The 20,032-nt window shown below is 37.5% G+C and overlaps 1 protein-coding gene across 2 annotated transcripts; it reads left to right on the forward strand.

The window, feature by feature from the left end:
* The first annotated feature begins 607 nt into the window (after nucleotides 1-607).
* On the forward strand, nucleotides 608-8,456 carry LOC117306965 (protein RD3-like). 2 transcript variants are annotated; one of them, XM_033791567.1, is made up of 2 exons: nucleotides 608-660; nucleotides 7,146-8,456. In XM_033791567.1, exon 2 carries the CDS (start codon nucleotides 7,172-7,174, stop codon nucleotides 7,766-7,768), a length of 597 nt encoding a protein of 198 aa, XP_033647458.1. In that variant the 5' UTR covers nucleotides 608-660; nucleotides 7,146-7,171; the 3' UTR covers nucleotides 7,769-8,456. The 2 variants fall into 2 exon arrangements, with proteins under 2 accessions (XP_033647458.1, XP_033647459.1); XM_033791568.1 differs by having other exon boundaries at nucleotides 623-660; nucleotides 7,151-8,456.
* Nucleotides 8,457-20,032: the final 11,576 nt, after the last annotated feature.

Here is a 20,032-nt window from a genome sequence, read left to right on the forward strand (position 1 = left end):
TTTTTCCAATTAAGGCTGCCTCATTGTGCAATAATATCTTTGTGAAAAATGTTGACTTTGAGATCTGTTGAGTAACAAAGTCTCGAACCAGTAGCAGCAAGCGTCGTCACTTGTTAATAATAATAATAATAATAATAATAATATCGAAGTCTTATATAGCGCACTTATCTACCAAACAAGGTACTCAAGGCGCTGAGTATATACAAACTTTCAGAAAGATAGGCAATTGCAGTGATGAATTCTGAGACCCAATTATTTAGCAAAGGTTAAATGCTATACTAGAGAGTTTTTTTATACTCATATATCAGTCATTCAAAAACCTACATCCATTTTAAATATTTATTTAACCCACAAAATTATTTACACAGCCGCCTGTTTTTAAATTATTCATGTTTTGTTAAAGTCCTGATGAAATATTCAAATCGAATACCTGGGTGACGAAGATAAACGGAATGTATCAAACAAGCCACATACGTACAGCAATGGGGGTGGAGGGCGGGATGGTTGAGTTTCCACCCAAGGACTAGCTACAAGTCTAGGTTTTTTATTCTCCCCGCACTGTGTCCATATAAATTGAGTTGCTTGAATTCATTTTGCTTCATTTACAGAGAGTGCCGATGACAGCGTGCAGTGTACTTGCAGTCGCAGCTATTATACCAGGTAAGAGACTTTTTTAAAAGGGTTTGGGTTCTTTTTGTACGACAAAAACGTCAACAGATTACATTAAACTTAAACGGTTGAAAGATAACAATGGTAGAAAGCTTCAATTGAAATATTACTTGCTGAGGTGCTGTTTTTTTTTTTTAAATGAGTAAAATAATTTCACGTAAATAATTTTCGTCTCAGGGAGGTAAAAGTTATTTTAAGCATGAACAATGGATTTATGCGACTCCTGAAAACATTGCTCTCTCATTTTCACTTTTGTTTTTTTGTCGAAGTTGGTTTTTCGTTTGAAAATTGCAAGAGACAGTGACTTACCGTTGTGTGCCCGGCAAAGTGTCACAAACAATGTGGCAAAAGAAAAGAAAACAACTGCCTCACTATCTTTTCATTTCTTTCCTCATCGCTGTTTTTGTTACACCAGGGGCCAGTATGTGTAATGAATTGTCATTAAACCTTCGAGAAAGACTCTGCTAGATTCAAAACCTCTGGCCATTAACCAGGCCTGATACTTCATGGAGGAAGGCAATTGCGTTCATGCCCCCTGGTCATTGCCTTGGTGCCCTTAAAATGCTCAAGTAGATATTTATATTTTTCTCATAGGGCGCCCTTTACCAAGGAGAAAATGCCGGGGTGCCCCTTGCCCTTTCAAAAATGAAGCATACAGGCCTGATTAACTATTGTTTGTATGCATTAATACTGTATATTGTAGGTCCTTTTGGTTGGTATGCAGTTTGCTACAGCTAATTCTACTTTTGTTCACAATACATTGTTTCAAATTAGCCTTCTATAGGATTATTTTCCCCCCTCTTATTTCTTGCAAAACTCCTCCGAGCAATTTGCCACTTCCGGGAGGAAACCTGCCCATTCTAGCTCTCTTAATAACGTTCCAATGTCTACCTTGGGAAATTCCATCATTCAATTCAGAACAATTGCCTCGCTCTTAACGTGACAAGTATTAGACAAGTCAACAGCTACTTACATTTTCTATGAATAAGTGTGAACACTTCTTTATCTGCCATTACTAAGTCTTCGTGAATTTCTCATGGTAATGTAAAAACGTGTCTTTGGAATTATTCTAGCCTTTGAGAAAGACTCTGCTAGGGTCGAAACGTCAGGCTATTGACTCCTTTTTTTTTGCATTAAATAACATAGGTCCTTTTGGTTGGTAAGCATTTTACAACATCTAATTCTATTTTCTGAGTTATCCTAGCAAACAAAAAGATTATCAGTATCAGGTCGTGAATTTTGGTCTTGAAGGGGCACAGCAAATTTTGTAGAAAGCTTCCTTTGAAATATTACTTGCTGAGGTGCTGTAGTTTTTTGAGAAATGAGTAAAACAATTTCACATGTCTTTGGAGTTGGAGATAATCAGGCCATGATGAATTTTGCTTTTGAAGGGGCACAGCAATGTTTCTATTTTATGGGGCACTTCTATGAGGCAAACGTAAATTTGTATTGGAACTTTGCAAAGGGGATCACAGGATTCACAGCAAAAGCACAGGGCACCATGGGAATGAAAGACTTGTGAGATGCTGGCGGCAGCAGAAATAACATTCCTTTTTTTCCGGCTTTGAGCCTGTGCGTGCCACACGCTCAGTATTGCGCGCGTAGGTCTGAGCACGCGCACTGCTTGCGAGAACTGTGACAAAGGACCATCCAAAAGTCTCCCATTGCTGTTGGTGCCAAGGGGTATTTTATTTCAAGGTCTGGGGTTATGAATAACTTCTTTACCAAAGAGTTTATTTCTATTACATACATTCAAGAACTCATAACCATGAAATCCCTCTCCCAGTCTCAATCAACCTACCGTCTTAGGAGTGATTACCAAACATACACTTTCCCTTTAAAGACACTGGACACTTTTGGTAATTGTCAAAGACCAGTCTTCTCATGTGGTGTAACTCGACATATGCATGAAATAACAAACCTGTGAAAATTTGAGCTCAATTGGTCGTCTAAGTTGCGAGATAACAATGAAAGAAAAAAAACACCCTTGTCACACGAAGTTGTGTGCATTGAGATGGTTGATTTCAAAACCTCAAATTCTAAATCTGAGGTCTCGAAATCAAATTCGTGGAAAATTAATTCTTTCTCGAAAACTATGGCACTTCAGAGGGAGTCGTTTCTCACAATGTTTTATATCATCAACCTCTCCCCATTACTCGTCACCAAGTAAGGTTTTGTGCTAATAATTATTTTGAATAATTACCAATAGTGTCCACTGCCTTTAAGCGGAAGGGCCTAAACTCTCTTTAAATTTGCCGTGATAAAGACATGCCATCAGAACCAAGGTATATAGAAATATATTACAGTCATGTTTGTTGGCTGCTTGTCAAGATCGAGGCAATTGTTCTAAACACGATAATGGATTTCCGAAGGTGGACCTTGGAACGTTATTTTAAGAGCTAGAGTGGGCAAGTTTCCTTTCCAGATGAAGCAAATTGCTTGGAGGGAAAATCTTGCAAGAAACAAGACAATTTAATAGATGTTAAAATTTGCATTGAGGATTTAAAGAATATTAATATTGGTTTTACCTGCACACCGATGTGTGTAAGCACTGTATACTCGGTACTCACCCGAGTTCTGTGAAATTAATTCACAGGGACATTACACGGGTGGGACTAAAAGACACAACAATCTCATAATCTGATTATTTGTAATGATGTGGAATGTAGCTTTTGCAAACTGCTTACCAACCAAAGGGCTTATTGTACAAATGCAAAAATAAATAGTTTTGGGCAAGATAAGAATTTGGCCTCAGCAGAGTCTTTCTCGAAGGCTCAATGTACAGTAGTGTGTTTACAACAAAACATTGTAAACTAATTATAAACTTATCCTTATCCAATTGGGTAATAATTTGAAGATTTTTTTATATTATTTTTAATCAAAACCTGTGGATGCTGTTGATCTTTGTGATTGTTGTTGTTTTGATGAATGTTTTCCCTGATTTTAGATTTCATGTATGTTTTTGTGCTTTGGAATAATTGTGGAATAATTTTGATTTCTTCTTCTTCTCTTCAGCATTGTTGACTGGAGTCACCGACTTGGACTCAAGTTAGACTCGATTTACCAATTTCATTTACTTGACTTGAGGAAAAATTACTTAAGATTTAACATGACTGGTGCCAAAATTAATTGAAACTTCAATATTTTTTGGCTTTTACAACAATGTAATTATCGGGTGTTTTTTAAAATAACTGTGGCAAAATCTTGCGAAAATTTTACTTCTGACTCTACTTGTTTTGAGCAAAAAGACTTGTGACTTAACTCACAAAAATGATTCATGATTTGACTTGACTTGAGCAAAGATGATTTGCGACTCTGACTCGACTTGAGAAAAAATATTACCTGGTTACAAAAACAGTACTTTTTATGTAGAGTGCTAAGAGTCCTTGCGGCATTAGAGAGGCCTTGTGGCATTAGAGATGCATTATGAAGTGGTTTCTCAAAATTATTCTTGTGGTCAATATTATCCTCTTGCCTCATATAATCGAGCGACGTTTGTGGAGACACTGTGTGCATATAACTACCGTTGTCATTTTCAGATTGCATTTGTTTTTTCTTTTGTCAATCGATCTGGTATTTTAAGTGCTTAGATGGAATGAAGGCTTTTTTAAAATTTATATAATGAAGCAGATCGTGAAATGTCAAGGTGAGACCTGCACTGGAAGCCTCTACAGAATCTTAAAGGAACACGTTGCCTTGGATAGGTCGAGTTGGTCTTTGAAAAGCGTTAGTAACCGTTTGTTATAAAATGCATATGGTTGGAAAGATATTTTAAAAGTAGAATATAATGACCCACACAAGTATCACTCGAAATTGCGTGGTTTTCCTTTTACCTCGTCGACCAACACGGTCGGCCATTTATGGTAGTCAAATTTTTGACTCCCATAAACGCAATTTCGAGGCAAATTTGTGTGGATCATTGTATTCTACTTTTAAATTATCTTTCTAACCATGTGCATTTTATAACAAACGGTTACAAACGCTTTTCAAAGACCAACTCGACTGATCCAAGGCAACGTGTTCCTTTAAAGGTGTTTTCTATACAGATTATATGAAATGTTTTTGCTTGATTGTCTTGATGTGCATTATCGTCAAAGGCAGTCCAATTAAATATCAAAATTCCTGTGTTATAATAATAATAATATAATATTGCTATGTATAAAGGACTTACCTTTAACACTAGCCCGTAGTACATTGTCTAGTGAATACTGCTACATGCTAGGACAATAAAACACCACTTCTCAACTAAAAAAAAACCACTGCAACCTACTTTTTTTATAATGCTCATAATATTTCTTCCTTACCAGTTGTGAGTCTATCTTTTTAGAATATGTTCACACATTTTTGAGTGTCTGGAATGAAACTTTATTTGACCATTCCTCTTCACCACTTCTTTCAAACTTGCCCTGTGGGCTTCCACAAACTGTGCAACCTACTTGGTTAAAATTCTCATATTTCTGTGAATTTTACCTTTTTAAAATGTACTCATAATTTTTTTGAGTGTCTAGTAAAATCTGCTACGGGCTAGTAAACATCTCAACTTGTTTATTTGTTTTTGAGTGTTTGAAATGTAACTTCTTTTGGACGTTCCTTTATCAGATGTGAACAATGACTTTTAAAAATAGTTTTCAAATATTTTTGAGTGTGGGAATATAACCCTTAACATCTAGCCCATTGTCTAGTAAAAACTTCTACGGGCTAGTAAACACCACCTCTCCAATTGCCGTGTGGGCTACTGAAAAACTGTGCAACCTACTTTAATTTATGTAATGTGCATATGTGACCCGCTCTGTGAAAATGAGTCAGATGTAGGTAATTTCAGGAATTGAGTTATATGCATGGCAAGAAAGAACACATCAGCAGCAGTAATTTGGTATGTGTCTAAGCTTTAGGGTGTGTCGCGTTGCTGAGTTACTCCCGTTTGTAATTAGCCACTACACCATTTTTTTTGTGAAAAACGAATTACAAGTAAAATGATATTTTAAACTACCATTGTGTGCAAAAGACATGAAATAGTTGTATTCAAAGCTTTATGGTTAACCATGCAACTAAATATCTGTTTTTATTTATTTTACATTTTCCACATTAAACTGCCCATAACTTAATATTGCATTGGGCGACATGTGACTCATTTTCACAGAGTGGGTCACATAATGTAATGTTTCCTTTTCAGATGTGCATATTATTAACTTTTTACAATGTGTTACATTATTTTTGAATTCATGAGTGTGACTTCTTTTGAACATTTCATTTCAGATGCGAATAATGATTTTTGAAAAAATTTGTTCATACATTTTTGATTGTGTGATAGTAACCCTTTACACTAGCCCGGTGTGTACATTGTCTAGTAAAAACTGCTCTGGGCTAGTTAACACCACCTCTCAACTTGCCATGTGGGCTACTAAAATCTGCTTGTTTAACTTCATCATATTTCATTTTCAAATGTGTTATTGCCTTTCATAAATGTGTTGATTTATTTTTGCATCTGTGAATGAAACTTCACTTCACCATTCTTTCATCAGATGTGAATAATGATTTTGTTTAATTTGTTTTTAATTTTCTTTATTTATATATAAATGTGTTCATATATTTTTTCCTTTCCAGATATTTCTTAAAATTTGTTTTCTTTAAGATTGTCAATGTTTAGCTCTACTTGCTGTATGTACACTTTCATCTATTGCAATCCTATTTTAATATCAAATATTCTTCTGTCAGGTGTTCTTGTGGGTTTTACTACTTGTGGCCGTTTTGGGGGAGGGGTGCCCACATGATCAATTTATCACTGAAATAAATGCTGTACAAAAAAGGTTATCATAAAGAAACTGTCATACTTAGAAAGGCCTACCCTAAATATTGAATGATTCTGTTGAAGTTAGTGTAGATGATTGGATTGGAAGTTTGAACTTTACACAGCTTTAAAACTCATCAAGGAAATTGTTGGGGTTTTTCCATTTCCTGGTTAATCAGAATTTTCTTGTAAAGTTTGAGTAGATGATTACAGATGATTTTCTGATTTTAGCCAATAGGCCTACCCATTTAAATTAAATTGACTGCTTGATAATATTATTTCTTCTTAAATGTAGGGTCTAATTAAACGGAAAATATTACTTGACCCAAAGTGTTTGCCTATTATTACAAATTGTGTGCAAATCATAACAGTATGATTTTGTTCCTTAATGGTAATAGCCTAAGAGAAGTTTGTTTGTGGTAACACCATAATAATATATCTTAGCATTCTCCTGAGGACGATCAGAGCACACTGTAGAAACACTGCAGAGCACGCTGCAATTAACTGTTGAATCGTCAACCACCGGCTCTTTTCAGAACCAACACTACTCAAAAAGAGATATTCACATGGTGTCACCGCAAACCTCTCTTGTTATTTAGGGCATAGGCCTAACTGTATGCAGTACTTATTGATGCGTGTATACAATCACCAAATCACCAACTGTGTGTTTGTTTTTTTTTCCAAACAGGACAGACTCTATCCTAACCGGAGAGTATGCCACTGACGTCGCTCTTCCGCAACGAGCTGAAACTCACTGAGCGGAATGAGACGAGTGTGGTACGCGAGTGTCTCTTGACGGAACTCGAATTCCAGATCAAAGAGTGCGAGAATGCCAACCGGCAACGGGAGGACGAGCAGAAGAAGAAGCAGGGCGTGGCCGACTACAGCTGGCTGGCAAGCGCCCCGCCCAAATATTACTCCGTACCCCAGCTCCAGATGCTGCAACTCGAGGAACTATGCAGCGCGATTAAGTCGACGGAAACTGGTCGGATAATCAACAGATATCGAGAGTTGTTAGTGAGAGAACCCAGGGTCGAGGAGTTGCCGTTACTCATGAAAGCGGTTATGGATCAGGTGATACAAGAGCGCCCTCAGGAGGAAACACTTAGCGAGTGGGTTGTCAAAAGAACTACTAGTCTGACACGGATGCGTAATCACGTCCGCGTGTCTCCGTTGAATCTGGATGATGACGATGTTAATAATAAAGCCACTAAACGATCACTGAGCATGCCGGAGTTCAGCGCCCGGCGGACGGTGCAGCCGCGGAGCCTTGCGGAGTTTTGTACACACATAGACGACCTTCCAGTTTAACAATCACCTTGTCCGGCATGAATGGCCAATAGTGCCAGTTTTTCTATTTTTAATCTCTCCAGAAAAATAAATCAACTCGCTTGAAGGCACAGGGTGGTTCACATGCCTCTTTTGGATGTTTCACCATTTCTTGTACTTTTTAAAGACGGTCAGATATATTTCTGGTCTACGGTCAGGAATGTGACTCTGACCGAGGCTGATTTTGGTGTTGAACACACAAAAATTGGCTCATAGTGGGACTCGAACTATTGACCTCCAGATTAACGTGCCGGCGCTCGGCCAACTGAGCGATCTAGCCCTATTTTGGCGATCTCCCTATTTTGACTCGCCCCTTCTGGATGCTTTACAATTTCTTGTACTTTTTTAAGTTTGAGGTTAGTGAACATGTTTTCCGGGCGTGGTCTTCGTTTCTTCGAGAGGAACAGATAACGATCGTCTTGGTGAAGGGCTCACAAGACAACTTCAACAAAGACGGGAGTAAGCTATTCTTGCCTCAATGAAGTCAAAATCGAGCGTATCACATGCAATTTCTTGTTAGCTGTATGAGTTTCCCATACCCCCAGTAGTTTGCTTTGGTGCCCCCTAGGTAGAAAGAGTGAAGGTTTGGTCATAGATTGATAAATTCTCCACAACTTTATTGCCATAAAAACTTGGTGAGAAGCACTGCAGCTTCAACTCTTTTAAGAAAGGGCCCCAAAACATTTGGAGCTCAGAAATAATTTTTCAGATTTTTAAGGGTTGGTGTCTGTTTGCGAATGCTGCAGCCAGAGGTGTTGTTGGCAACTGCAGTTGCGTCAAACCTGGGGTGGTTTCGTAGCTCATGTGAAAATACCATGACTGTTTGTTGCTGTTTTCTCAGTAAGCAGACTCTGTATTCAACTGGTCTTTGACAATTACCAAAGGTGTCCAGTGCCTTTAAAGACACTGGACACTATTGGTAATTGTCAAAGACTGCATAATATAACAAACCTGTTAAAATTTGAGCTCAATCGGTCGTCAAAGTTGCGAGATATGGAAGAAAGTGTGCTTTCAGATGCTTGATTTCGAGACCTCAAATTCTAAATCTGAGGTCTCAAAATCAAATTCGTGGAAAATGACTTCTTTCTCGAAAACTACATCACTTCAGAGAAGGCTGTTTCTTACAATGTTTTTTACTATCAACTTCTCCCCATTACTCGTAATCAAGTAAGGTTTTATGATGATAATTATTTTGAATAATTACCAATAGTGTCCACTGCCTTTAATGCAGGTATCCCAAGAATCTTCATTGATGGAAGTAGTGTCTTATAAATGAGATGCGAAGGTTAAATGCATTCCTTTTAATAAGACGAGGCATTCTGTACCAAGAAACGTTATCCAATTATAAAATTAAGGCTTCGGTTGTTGAGTGATCAGGCCACCTTGGTTTAATTGTGTTGAGTCATTGTGGGTGAGAATTCCCTCGACAGGAAAAATACAGATTTGCTTTAAAGGCACTGGACACCTTTGGTAATTGTCAAAGAGCAGTATTTTCACTTGGTGTATCCCAACATATGCATAAAATAATAAACCTGTGAAAATTTGGTCTTGATTGGTTAATCGAAGTTGCAAGAGAATAATGAATGAAAAAAAAAAACACCCTTGTTGCACAAGTTTGTGCTTTAGGCCTGAAGTCTTTTATTATACTCAAGTATTTCAGTGAGAAATTACCTCTTTCTCAAAAACTATTCCTGGGTTGAGAGAAGCAATTATGATAAAGTGCCTTGCTCAAGGACAACAAGTGTGGCGTCTGACTGGGCCAGGATTCGAACCCACACTCTGTATTATGGTACTTGAATCCGCCACCCGAGACCGCTCAGCCTCAAAGCCCCAGTTATCTGTGACCTTTAGATTTTGTTTTAGATGTGAAGATTCTTTGTTAACATGGGAACCATTGGAAAATGTCAATTCAATGTTTTTTTTTTTGATGGCCTGTTGCTCTTCTTTGAGCATAAATCTTGAGGCTGCTTTAGTTGGTCAAACCTTACGTCCCCTTTGGGCATTTTGGTACAAGTCGCCGGCTGCCGCCATTGTTCCTTAAGGGTGAGAATAAATAGAAAGTGTCAATCACCCACAAATATATTCATGTTTACAATACTCTCTCTTGACAAAGTGGCGACTGATTTAAACGAAAAAAGCTTGAGCTGTCAGAGATATCTGAAAAAAAGAAACTCAAATACTTAAAATATGTCACGTTTGGATGGATAAATATTCATTGGTGAACTCGATGTAGGTTTCTGGATGACCGGTCGATTTGAGTGAAAGTACCCAAAAGTCAATTCCCAGCGAAAAGTATTGATGTACCGTCATAAATGTACAACTGGCCCGGAAGTGTTATGTCGGGCAACTTTATATATTAGTTTGCTGTAATGGCTTTTCTGCATGTTTGTAAAGTGAGGCAGAGCTCATGACATTTCCTCGGGTTACTGAGCGTCCATATCCACCTCTGGCTAGAAGCCACTCACAAGCCACTCACAAGCCACTCTGTCGTTAAACATGAATGTAGATACATTCATGTATTCCATCGTAAAGATGTCGGTACATTCATGTATTCCAACAAAAGAGCTGACTTAAAAAATTCTTGACCCCGAAGAAATGCTCTTTCCTCCTTCAGCCCCCAAAACCCTCGGTTGAAGACTTGAGAGTTTGTTCCTTGATTCTGTTTTTCTACCGAGCCTGTATACACCAAGTGAGAATTCTGGTCTATTAAAATTACCAAACGTGTCTTGTGTTTTTAAACATGAATGTAGATACATTCATGTATTCCAACAAAAATGCTGGCTGGATCAGTTCTCACCCCTGAAGAAATGCTCTTTCCTACTTCAGCCCCAAAAACCCTCGGTTGAAGACTCAGGAGTTTGTTCCTTGACTCTTTTTTTTCTACCGGGCCTGTACAATTTTACAGATTTTGTTATCTTATGCATATGTTTGGATACACCAAGTGAGAATTTTGGTCTATGACAATTACCAAACGTGTCTTGTGTTTTTAAACATGAATGTAGATACATTCGTGTATTCTAACAAAAACGCTGGCTGAGCAGTTCTCGACCCTAAAGAAATGCTGTTTCCTACTTCAGCCCCAAAACCCTTGGTTGAAGAGTCAAGAGTTTGTTCCTTAATTCTTTTCCCGGCGCGGGCCTGTAAATATTGACGGTGTCGGATGGCAAATATCCGATGAACGTTGTGTTTGATGAAGTTACTCCTGGGGGTCTAGTCAATGTTGATCTGGCAGTTGGAAGGTACAAATGAAATGCATCTACACGTTTACATAGTTACGTGGATGGGGACAATGTCTTGTCTTATCAGGGATGAGATTTCTCTGTTTTCAACCAAAAATCTGTTTTTTCACCCCAAAAATATAGTATATTTGTTTTTTATAATGAGTGGGGTAGATGGCCTTAGTTTTCGATCCAAACCAGACCTTCTTCAGAGACAAGACTAAATTAGTTGCAGTACCCGCTGTTAAAATATAGGATTTGAATTGCCTCTAGCTACATGTACAAGGCAATCTTCGTGGTCTAGTTTGTATGACACTGCTCTAGAATTGCAAAGGTCGTGGGTTCGAATCCCACCTAAGTAATATGCCTGTGATTTTTTTCACAGAACTCTGGGGAAAGTACTGAGTATACAGTGCTTACACACATAGGTGTAATATTAATATTTTATCTCGGTGCAAATTAAACATCTTATTAAATAAGACCAAATTCATAAGAAAATGAAGATAAAACCATATGGATCACCCCAGATTTTAGAGTAGGTTTGTCGAAACCAAAGATAAATGTATGTAAGCAGGCGTCGCACCCAGAAGCATTCACGCTCATAGTTTAGTTGTTTTCCTTTTCAACAGCCCATGACATCCCTGCCTTTATATTCAGTCATGCATGACTTCTTAGACAGGGCGTCTTGCAGGGGACATGCCCCTGTTATATTTGGGTTGTCTGAATTATAGTTGGACAGGCCTAACGTATGGCGGCACAGGCTGTATACTCCCCAGGGAGCTGAGATGATTGAAGGTATGAAATGGCCCAGTGATCAGGGTAATAATATTGGAAGCGCTTTGAGATGTGGTGTATAAAGCGCTATATAAAAAACGGATATTATTATTATTATTATAACATGGCACCTTGTGGCAGGTCTAGTGCACGTCAAGTTCTGGTTAATAAGTCATCACTGTATGGGTTCGATCATGGTCGTGACACTTGTGTCCTTGAGCAAGACACTTAACTATAATTGCTTCTCTTTACCAAGGGGTAAAATGGGTGCCCCGTGAGGGCAGAGATGGTTTTTGTGATTGATTTAGCTTGATGCACTACATGCTTGGCAGCTTGGGCTGTATACTCCCCCAGGGAGCTGAGATGCTCTAAAGAATGAAGTAGATGTCCCTATGACATGGGTGATAATGTTCATGCCTCATGAGCATGAAATTGGCCGACACTGGCGCTACAGAAATCTCCATTACTGCTGTTTAAAGGCAGTGGACACTATTGGTAGTTACTCAAAATAATTATTAGCATAAAACCTTACTTGGTAACAAGTAATGGGGAGAGGTTGACGGTATAAAAACATTGTGAGAAACAGCTTCCTCTGAAGTGAAGTAATTTTTGATGAATTTGATTTTGTGACCTCGGATTTAGAATTTGAGATTGGTCTTTGACAATTACCAATAGTGTCAATTGTATTTAAAGATGAAGGGAACTGTCAAATTTAATTTTGTGATGTACTCATTTTCAAATTGGTAGAGTATGATGTTTAATCAAAACGGCCTTGAATTTGACATTTTGTCTGACGAAGTATTTCCTCCTTTGAACCCATAAGTTGTTTAAAGGCAATGGACACTATTAATAATTACTCAACATAATTGTTAGCATAAAAACTTTTATGGGAACAAGCAATGGAGAGCTTTTGATAGTATAAATCATTGTGAGAAACGGCTCCCTCTGAAGTAACAGAGTTTTTGAGAAAGAAGTAATTTTCCACTATATTAAGGTGATTTCCTTTTAGTGAGTACATCACTGCACATGTGCGTTGCTGGTCAGTAGTCAATCGCAGGTGGACTAAATGTGCCCACTCGAACTTGCTACAAAGCTGCTCCATTCAGCCGTAGCCCCACCACTGTAGTTTAACGTGAGTTGGGTTAAGACCACTATCAGTACTTCCAACTCAGATTTTAGTTGTGAACATATTTATGATATATTATTGGCTGGAAACTGGGGGGGGGGGGGGCAATTTTCTGGCTCTGCTTACAACTGGATTCTGTGAATTCCTCTTTAACAGGGTAAAAATTCTGTGCTATTAGTAAGCAAAGAGTGCTTAGTAATGTAGAGTAAGCACAAGCAATAGTTCCCTGCTAATACGTGAAATACACTTGACATGAGCGCGAAAAAAGCCTGCTTCCGTAAGCGCCAATCCTTTGCTCGTTGTAAACACTTATTTCCTCCATTCAATAGTTACTTATACCTTGCGACCCACTTACATTGTATGTCTGCAATGCTGCAGATATTTTGCGAAAGCTAGAAGAGAAATCATTTCCCTGGGATGTACTTAATTACCAAGCTTGCTTAAGTGGTTAGACTGCAGGACTTGCAATCACAAGATTGTGGGTTCGAATCACCCAGCTAACTGCTGATTTTCACAATGACTAGAATAATTATTGTCGTCTAGTTACTGAATCACAATTTCTTGATTTGCAAACTTCATAATCATAGACGTTAACCCAATGTTTGTATGAGAGAGATTGGTTGTTGCCAGCTTGGTGTTTATATCCCTCTGTGGGAGTTTGCTGAGTTCCCCTGATGGAAAGATCATTCAAAAAAACAAACAAACAAACAAACATACATGTACTATAGCGTTGATGTGGTCTCAATGTACACAAAATGTCCGTCAAACTGAAGCAATCATAAAAAGAAGAGCCATGAATTGCCTATGCTCGCCTAGTTTCTTAACATTCAGACATTTTTTGGACATGTAAAAAAAATTCTTTGAGGCTTTGCATAGCGGAATTATATATTTTATTAAAATTCTTTGGGTGGTTTAAACTCGACAGAGGCTTGAGAAAACTGAAACTCAAAGCGCTCCCTAAAGCAGCTTTTGTCAGATGCACCCCTCTTCCATAAAGATTATTTCGTTGCATGCGGTTTCCTGTGGTATGTAGGAGTTGCGTGCAACTTACTTTAGTGTTGCAATATTTTCATCAAGAAAACTGTTTATTTTGTTTGTCGTGTTAAATTTGTACGCTCAAAGGGCAAATAACATTTTGGGATGCACTCATTTTCCAATAGATAGAGTCCTCATGAAGTTGGAGAAAAACTTGGAAGTTTTAAGATTTTTATTTTATTCATGCCTTTGAGAAAGACTCTACTAGAGTCAAGTCACCTGGGCCCAATTTCATAGCGCTGCTTAGCTGCCCATTTTGTGCTTACTGTGTAATTTTAGCACTGCTAACCGACACGTACACGAAAAGGCACGCTAACCTTCCAGTGCTTCTCGCACGAAAATAAATGACGTCACAATGCAAATCCACGGTAAACACGCAATATGGCCGACCAATTTTTCTGCTAACCTGTGAAATACGCTAAGGCTTAAGCAAATTTTTCTTCTACAGTAAGCACGCAAATTTGCTTACCGTTAAGCAATGCTATGAAACTGGGCCCAGGTCATGAACTATTTTGTGACTTTTAACCACAGGTCCTTTTGTTTGGCAACAGCTAGATCTATTTTCAAAAACAAAAAGGGTCTGTCCATTCCAGGGAGGAATATTCATGTATGCACCAATTTTAAGCTCAAATTCAATGTCGTTTTTGATTCAATATCAGAAGATTCAGGAATGAATGGAAAATTCTCTTTAAAAAAATGTGCAAACATTATTGGGATTATGACATTTTTTATTTTTTAAGGCATTGAAGAATATCAAAAATAGAGCTTTTACACCGTTTTAATGTGAGGTTAGAGATTTTTGAAGTACATGTAATAGTCGCGACCAATTTTCTGCCTTTTGCCCAGGTAGTAGTTACTAAGCAGGACAGTGCTTTTGAGAACAGAGATGTCTCACTCATTCCGAAAATCTACTTCGTGGTAGTAGAATATAAAGCAAGACAAGTTCTCAAAAGAACATAATCTACCAAGCACGTGGATACACATAAATGGTGTAACCGCAAACCAAATATGTAATATTGTAACTTCAACCTACCCATTTTCATAAGGAGTCTATCTATTGGAAAATGAGTGGAACTTAAAATCTGAATTGATCTTGGATCCCCTCTTCAATGAGTAAATTGTGCGTTAGATTTTAATATTAGAGAGGTTTCGCAAGTGTATGGATACAGATACCGATACGTACACTTAGTGTGTTCACGTGACGTCTACCCGCGACTATCATTTTTTACACACACGTTAGCAATAGGTATGGGAGCTCATACACGTCGTAAAAAAACGGATACTGTTATACACACTTTTAGTTGTATTTTTGTCCCAGATCAAAAACATTTCCCACGGAATTGCTTTTACTAGTATCGTGCTTGATATAGATGGAAAATTGTTAGTCATTTGCAAGCAAAACGATGAGAAAATGTAGTGCATCAAACACGGGGTCTCTATGGGTCATGTTTGTCAGGAAAACACTCATGATGAATGGGAGCGCACTCAAGTGAAACATACCTATAGTTTGCGAAACAAAATCCAACACGCGACTGACGTGAACGGATACGGTTATACTATCCGTATCTGTATCTGCATGCTTGCGAAACCTCTCTTATGTCTTGTACAATGACGTGCTTGATCATAAGTTACCACATACACAATTCTGAATGAATTTGTTTGGCACAATGGTAGCAGGGTTTGCTCACCTGGAAGTTGCTATACAAAAGCTTGCCCCGAACCATTTGACATACCAACTGTCTCTACAGTCGAGAGGAATTCAAATGTAAGCGGTACATTGTGACTAAGCAAGTCATTGTACCGGACATTATTCAAATCTAACTCGCAAATGGCTTAATCAAATCAATCATTCGCTGAAAGAAGATTTTATTTTTCATTTTGTTAAGGAATTCTGTTTTGAATGTCTGATGTTATCAACGAGCGTTTACCTGAAACAAAATCTTGTCAGAGACGAGTCTTTAATTTCCTCATAAAATAGAAAAATTTGCCCAATGGAAATTATTCTATTGGAATTATTCAATTGAAAATTTCATTGAATAATCTCTACCATTGTGTTATTAAATATTTAAAGAAAGTAGTGCCCTTGAAAGAGATTGTTATTAAATTATTATAACAGTTAATATAATTTGGAATTCCCTCACGAACCCAGCAATAGTGAAACAGTCCTTTGCCTTTATCCCACAATTACGAGCTCTGTTGGGAAAAGCAATATCATGAAATTGATTTAAAGCACTGGACACTATTAGTAATTGTCAAAGACCAGTCTGCTCACTTGGTGTATCTCAAAATATGCATAAAATTTTGAGCTCATGCGATCGTCGAAGTTGCGAGATATTACTGAAGAAAAAACACCATTGTTTCTCACAATGTTTTATATTATCAACCTCTCCCCATTACTCAGTAGCAAGAAAGGTTTTATGCTAATAATTATTTTGAGTAATTACCATAGTGTCCACTGCCTTTAAGCTTAATTTTTCATTGGAGTTACAAGAAAAAAAGTGGAGAAAATACCTTAAATGTTTTCACTGTTCTTCAAATATTGAGTTTTGGAATCGCAAGACAAAAACTAGTTGCTTTACTAATTTTTGACAAACCGTATCATTTGTGAGGGTTACGGGTTCGAACCTCACTTGAATGATATGCCTGTGGATTTGTTTCCAAACTGAGAATATACCGAGCGTATAATGCTTACCGCATATCGGTGTAAGGTAAAAACTTAAATTATACTTTTTATTATTAAGTTATGACAAATGTTTTATTTGGCTGAACAAAATACAACTCAATAGAGTATATTAAACATTTTGCCTGATAAATTCTAATATGATTTTGCGTTGAGAGAGATTAATATAAATGTTGTTGTCATAAAATGTATTTATTATACGATATTATTTATTTGAGGAGAAATTGTCATGCATGTTGCAGAGGTTTCAATAAATTGAAAACTTGAAAAGGATAGATTGAAGGAGATTCTGTGTTTATTTTTTAAATGAGTTGTTGCTCGGTTATATTTTTAGTGGATTGAACTTGTATGATTGTAGAAGCTACATGGGTCCGTGGTTTATGTCCTTGCTTTACGAATGTACTCAAACTCCCAGTGGAGGAGAGGACATTTCTCTTTTTGTTGTGGTAATGTTCAATTGTCAAAATGTTTTTACAATGTTGTTGGAATGATTTATAGTTTTTATTTTATATTTTTAATATCATGTTTTGGCGAAAAATAATGATTGTAAAAGATTGGGGATGGGTTTTTAATCTGGAGATCAGGTCGGCTCTGTGGTTTCTCTCCCTGCCTTCTACATGTACCTCTGTGGACCCCAGGTCGAATCCCACCTCAGACGGGAGCCTTCAGGTTGGCTCTGTGGTTTCTTTCCCTGCCTTTCACCTCTGTGGACCTCGGTTCGAATCCCACCTTAGACGGGAGCCTTCAGGTTGGCTCTGTGGTTTCTTTCCCTACCTTTCACCTCTGTGGACCCCAGGTCGAATCCCACCTCAGACGGGAGCCTTCAGGTTGGCTCTGTGGTTTCTTTCCCTACCTTTCACCTCTGTGGACCCCGGTTCGCATCCCACCTCAGACCGGAGCCTTCAGGTTGGCTCTGTGGTTTCTTTCCCTACCTTTCACCTCTGTGAACCCGGGTCGAATCCCACCTCAGACGGGAGCCTTCAGGTTGGCTCAAAAAAATTAAAATGAAATAATCCAAAGAGTTTGGGTAACTGACATCTATTCCTCTGTCAAAAAAATCAAGATAAAGCATGATTTCGGTTTTATATACTTTTATTTAAAGCCATTATACACTTTCGATACACAGTATTGTCCAAGTCCCACACTTGGTGTATCATGACTTATATAAAAAATAACAAACCTGTGAACATTTATGCTCAATCGGTCATCGGAGTCAGGAGAAAATAACGGGAAAACCCACTCTTGTTTCCGCACGTTTCGCTGTGTCATGACATGTGTTTAAAATAAATCCGTAAATCTTGCTATCGAGAATTTATATTGTTTTAATATTTTCTCAAAAAGTAAAGCATTTCATGGAATAATATTTCAAGAGAAGTCTTTCACCATTACCGTCTGTAAACCCTGTAAATTATTTGTAAATGTGTGATTTGTTTTTGGTTATATACCGAAAGTGTATAATGGCTTTAATTAACATGTCTCTGCATTGACAATACAATTTGTTAAGTATCACATAGTAATCATAGTTACATAATATAAGTTATCACAGAAGCCCCGAGTGGATAACAACATTGTTAAGTGGTAATGTTGGTAACGAATCTTCCTTTGACGTCTTCAAAATTACTTCTTTTTTAGCGTCGTTACTTCTTTTTTAGCGTCGTTACTTGTGCAAAATCAGAAGAAATGCAATAATCCACTGACTTAAAAAACCCAAGAATGTCTCTTTGACCTCATTTCCCAGTCTAGTTCATCTCACTCGCCCCAGGTTGCTACAGCTATTCAATCATACTCAACCAGACAGTTATAAAGATAGTGTCGTCAAGGGGATTTGGCTTCCGTATTAAAGGGACACATTGCCTTGGGCGAGTTGGTCAATGAAAAGCGTTTTAAACTGTTTATTATAAAATGCATATATGGTTAAAAAGATGTGTTGATAGTAGATTATAACGATGCATACAAGTATGACTCAAAATTGTGTGGTTTTCCTTTTACTTTGCAAACCTACACAAAGTCAAATCTACAAATTGGCATGCAGTGTTAGTTCACGACGTATAAAAGGAAAACTGCAGTTTTGAGACACATTTGTGTGGATAATTGATATCTAGTTTTAAATGGAAGGTACACATTTGGTATTTACTCAAAACAATTATTAACTTAAAAACCGACTTGGTATCGAGCATTGGAGAGCTGTTGATAGTATAAAACATTGTGGGAAACGACTCCCTCTGCAGTATGTAGTTTTTGAGAAAGAGGTAATTTCTCACTAAAATAATAAAAGACTTCTAGCTAGAAGTCTTTTATTCTTATCTGAAAGCACACAAATTCGTCCAACAAGGGTGTTTTTCCTTTCATAATTTTCTCGCAACTTCAATGACCGATTGAGCCCAAATTTTCACAGGCTTGTTATTTTATGGTTATGATGGCATGAACCAAGTGAGGAGACTTGTCTTTGACAACTACCAATAGTGTACCATCCCTTTAAAACATCTTTCTAATCATGCATTCCACAACAAACGGTTTTCATAGACCAACTCACCCCATCCAAGGCAACGTATCCCTTTAAAAGATCGTGTTTTCAAGGGGTTTGGGCTTTCATATTAAATCTAGACATTATTCCCGGGGGCCATGCGGCCGAACCACTAAACATGAATAGAAAGCACACCGCTCTTGCAATTAAATTCTTCTTTATTAGATAAACAGCATCATAAACTCTAGTGGACTGTAGGGATCCTTCTCAGTTATTAGAAAAACAACAACACTGTTCGGCTTGGGATGGTATGGGTAATCTGCTAGTGGAAATTTTGTTTCAAAAAATGGCTGCGCATGAAAGTGGGGATTGCTTCGTTTTTATGTGGAGTTAATCTTGGATTTTACTCAAATTTGTGTTAAATTTGTTTTTGAGAGTGTACAATCAGCTACCTTCTTTAACATTGTACTTGTAGAAATCAAAGTAAACAAAATGTCAACATTGTTTTTCGGAAATGATTTCAATTCCATGATTTTGAGACCTCGAGTTTTCAGTGGTTTCTTCACTGAATAAATTTTTTGGGAATAAATAAATAATACAATTTTTTTTTTTTAATGGCATATCTTTTAAAGAATTATGTTTGAAGCACTAACAGTAGCTAAGCACATCATTATGCTTACCAGAGTATGGTTATCAGCTGAAATACCATATCACATGTGTCATCTGTGACTGGTATCCTGCTCATTTATCTTACCAGTAAAATGTTAAGCAATATTTTCTGCTTACGAAGCTCCATGAAAACGGGCCCAAACGGCAGCCATTTTGATCAACTCAAAATGAGAACATTTGGAACTGTAAGGATGTGGAACAAAATTACTGCAACATGGTAAACATCTCATACCTTATCCATAAAACTTTTAAAGATAATGAACACTATTGGTAATTGTCA

The sequence above is a fragment of the Asterias rubens genome, chromosome 2 (assembly GCF_902459465.1).
Source record: "Asterias rubens chromosome 2, eAstRub1.3, whole genome shotgun sequence".
In the NCBI taxonomy this organism is placed as follows: Eukaryota; Metazoa; Echinodermata; class Asteroidea; order Forcipulatida; family Asteriidae; genus Asterias; species Asterias rubens.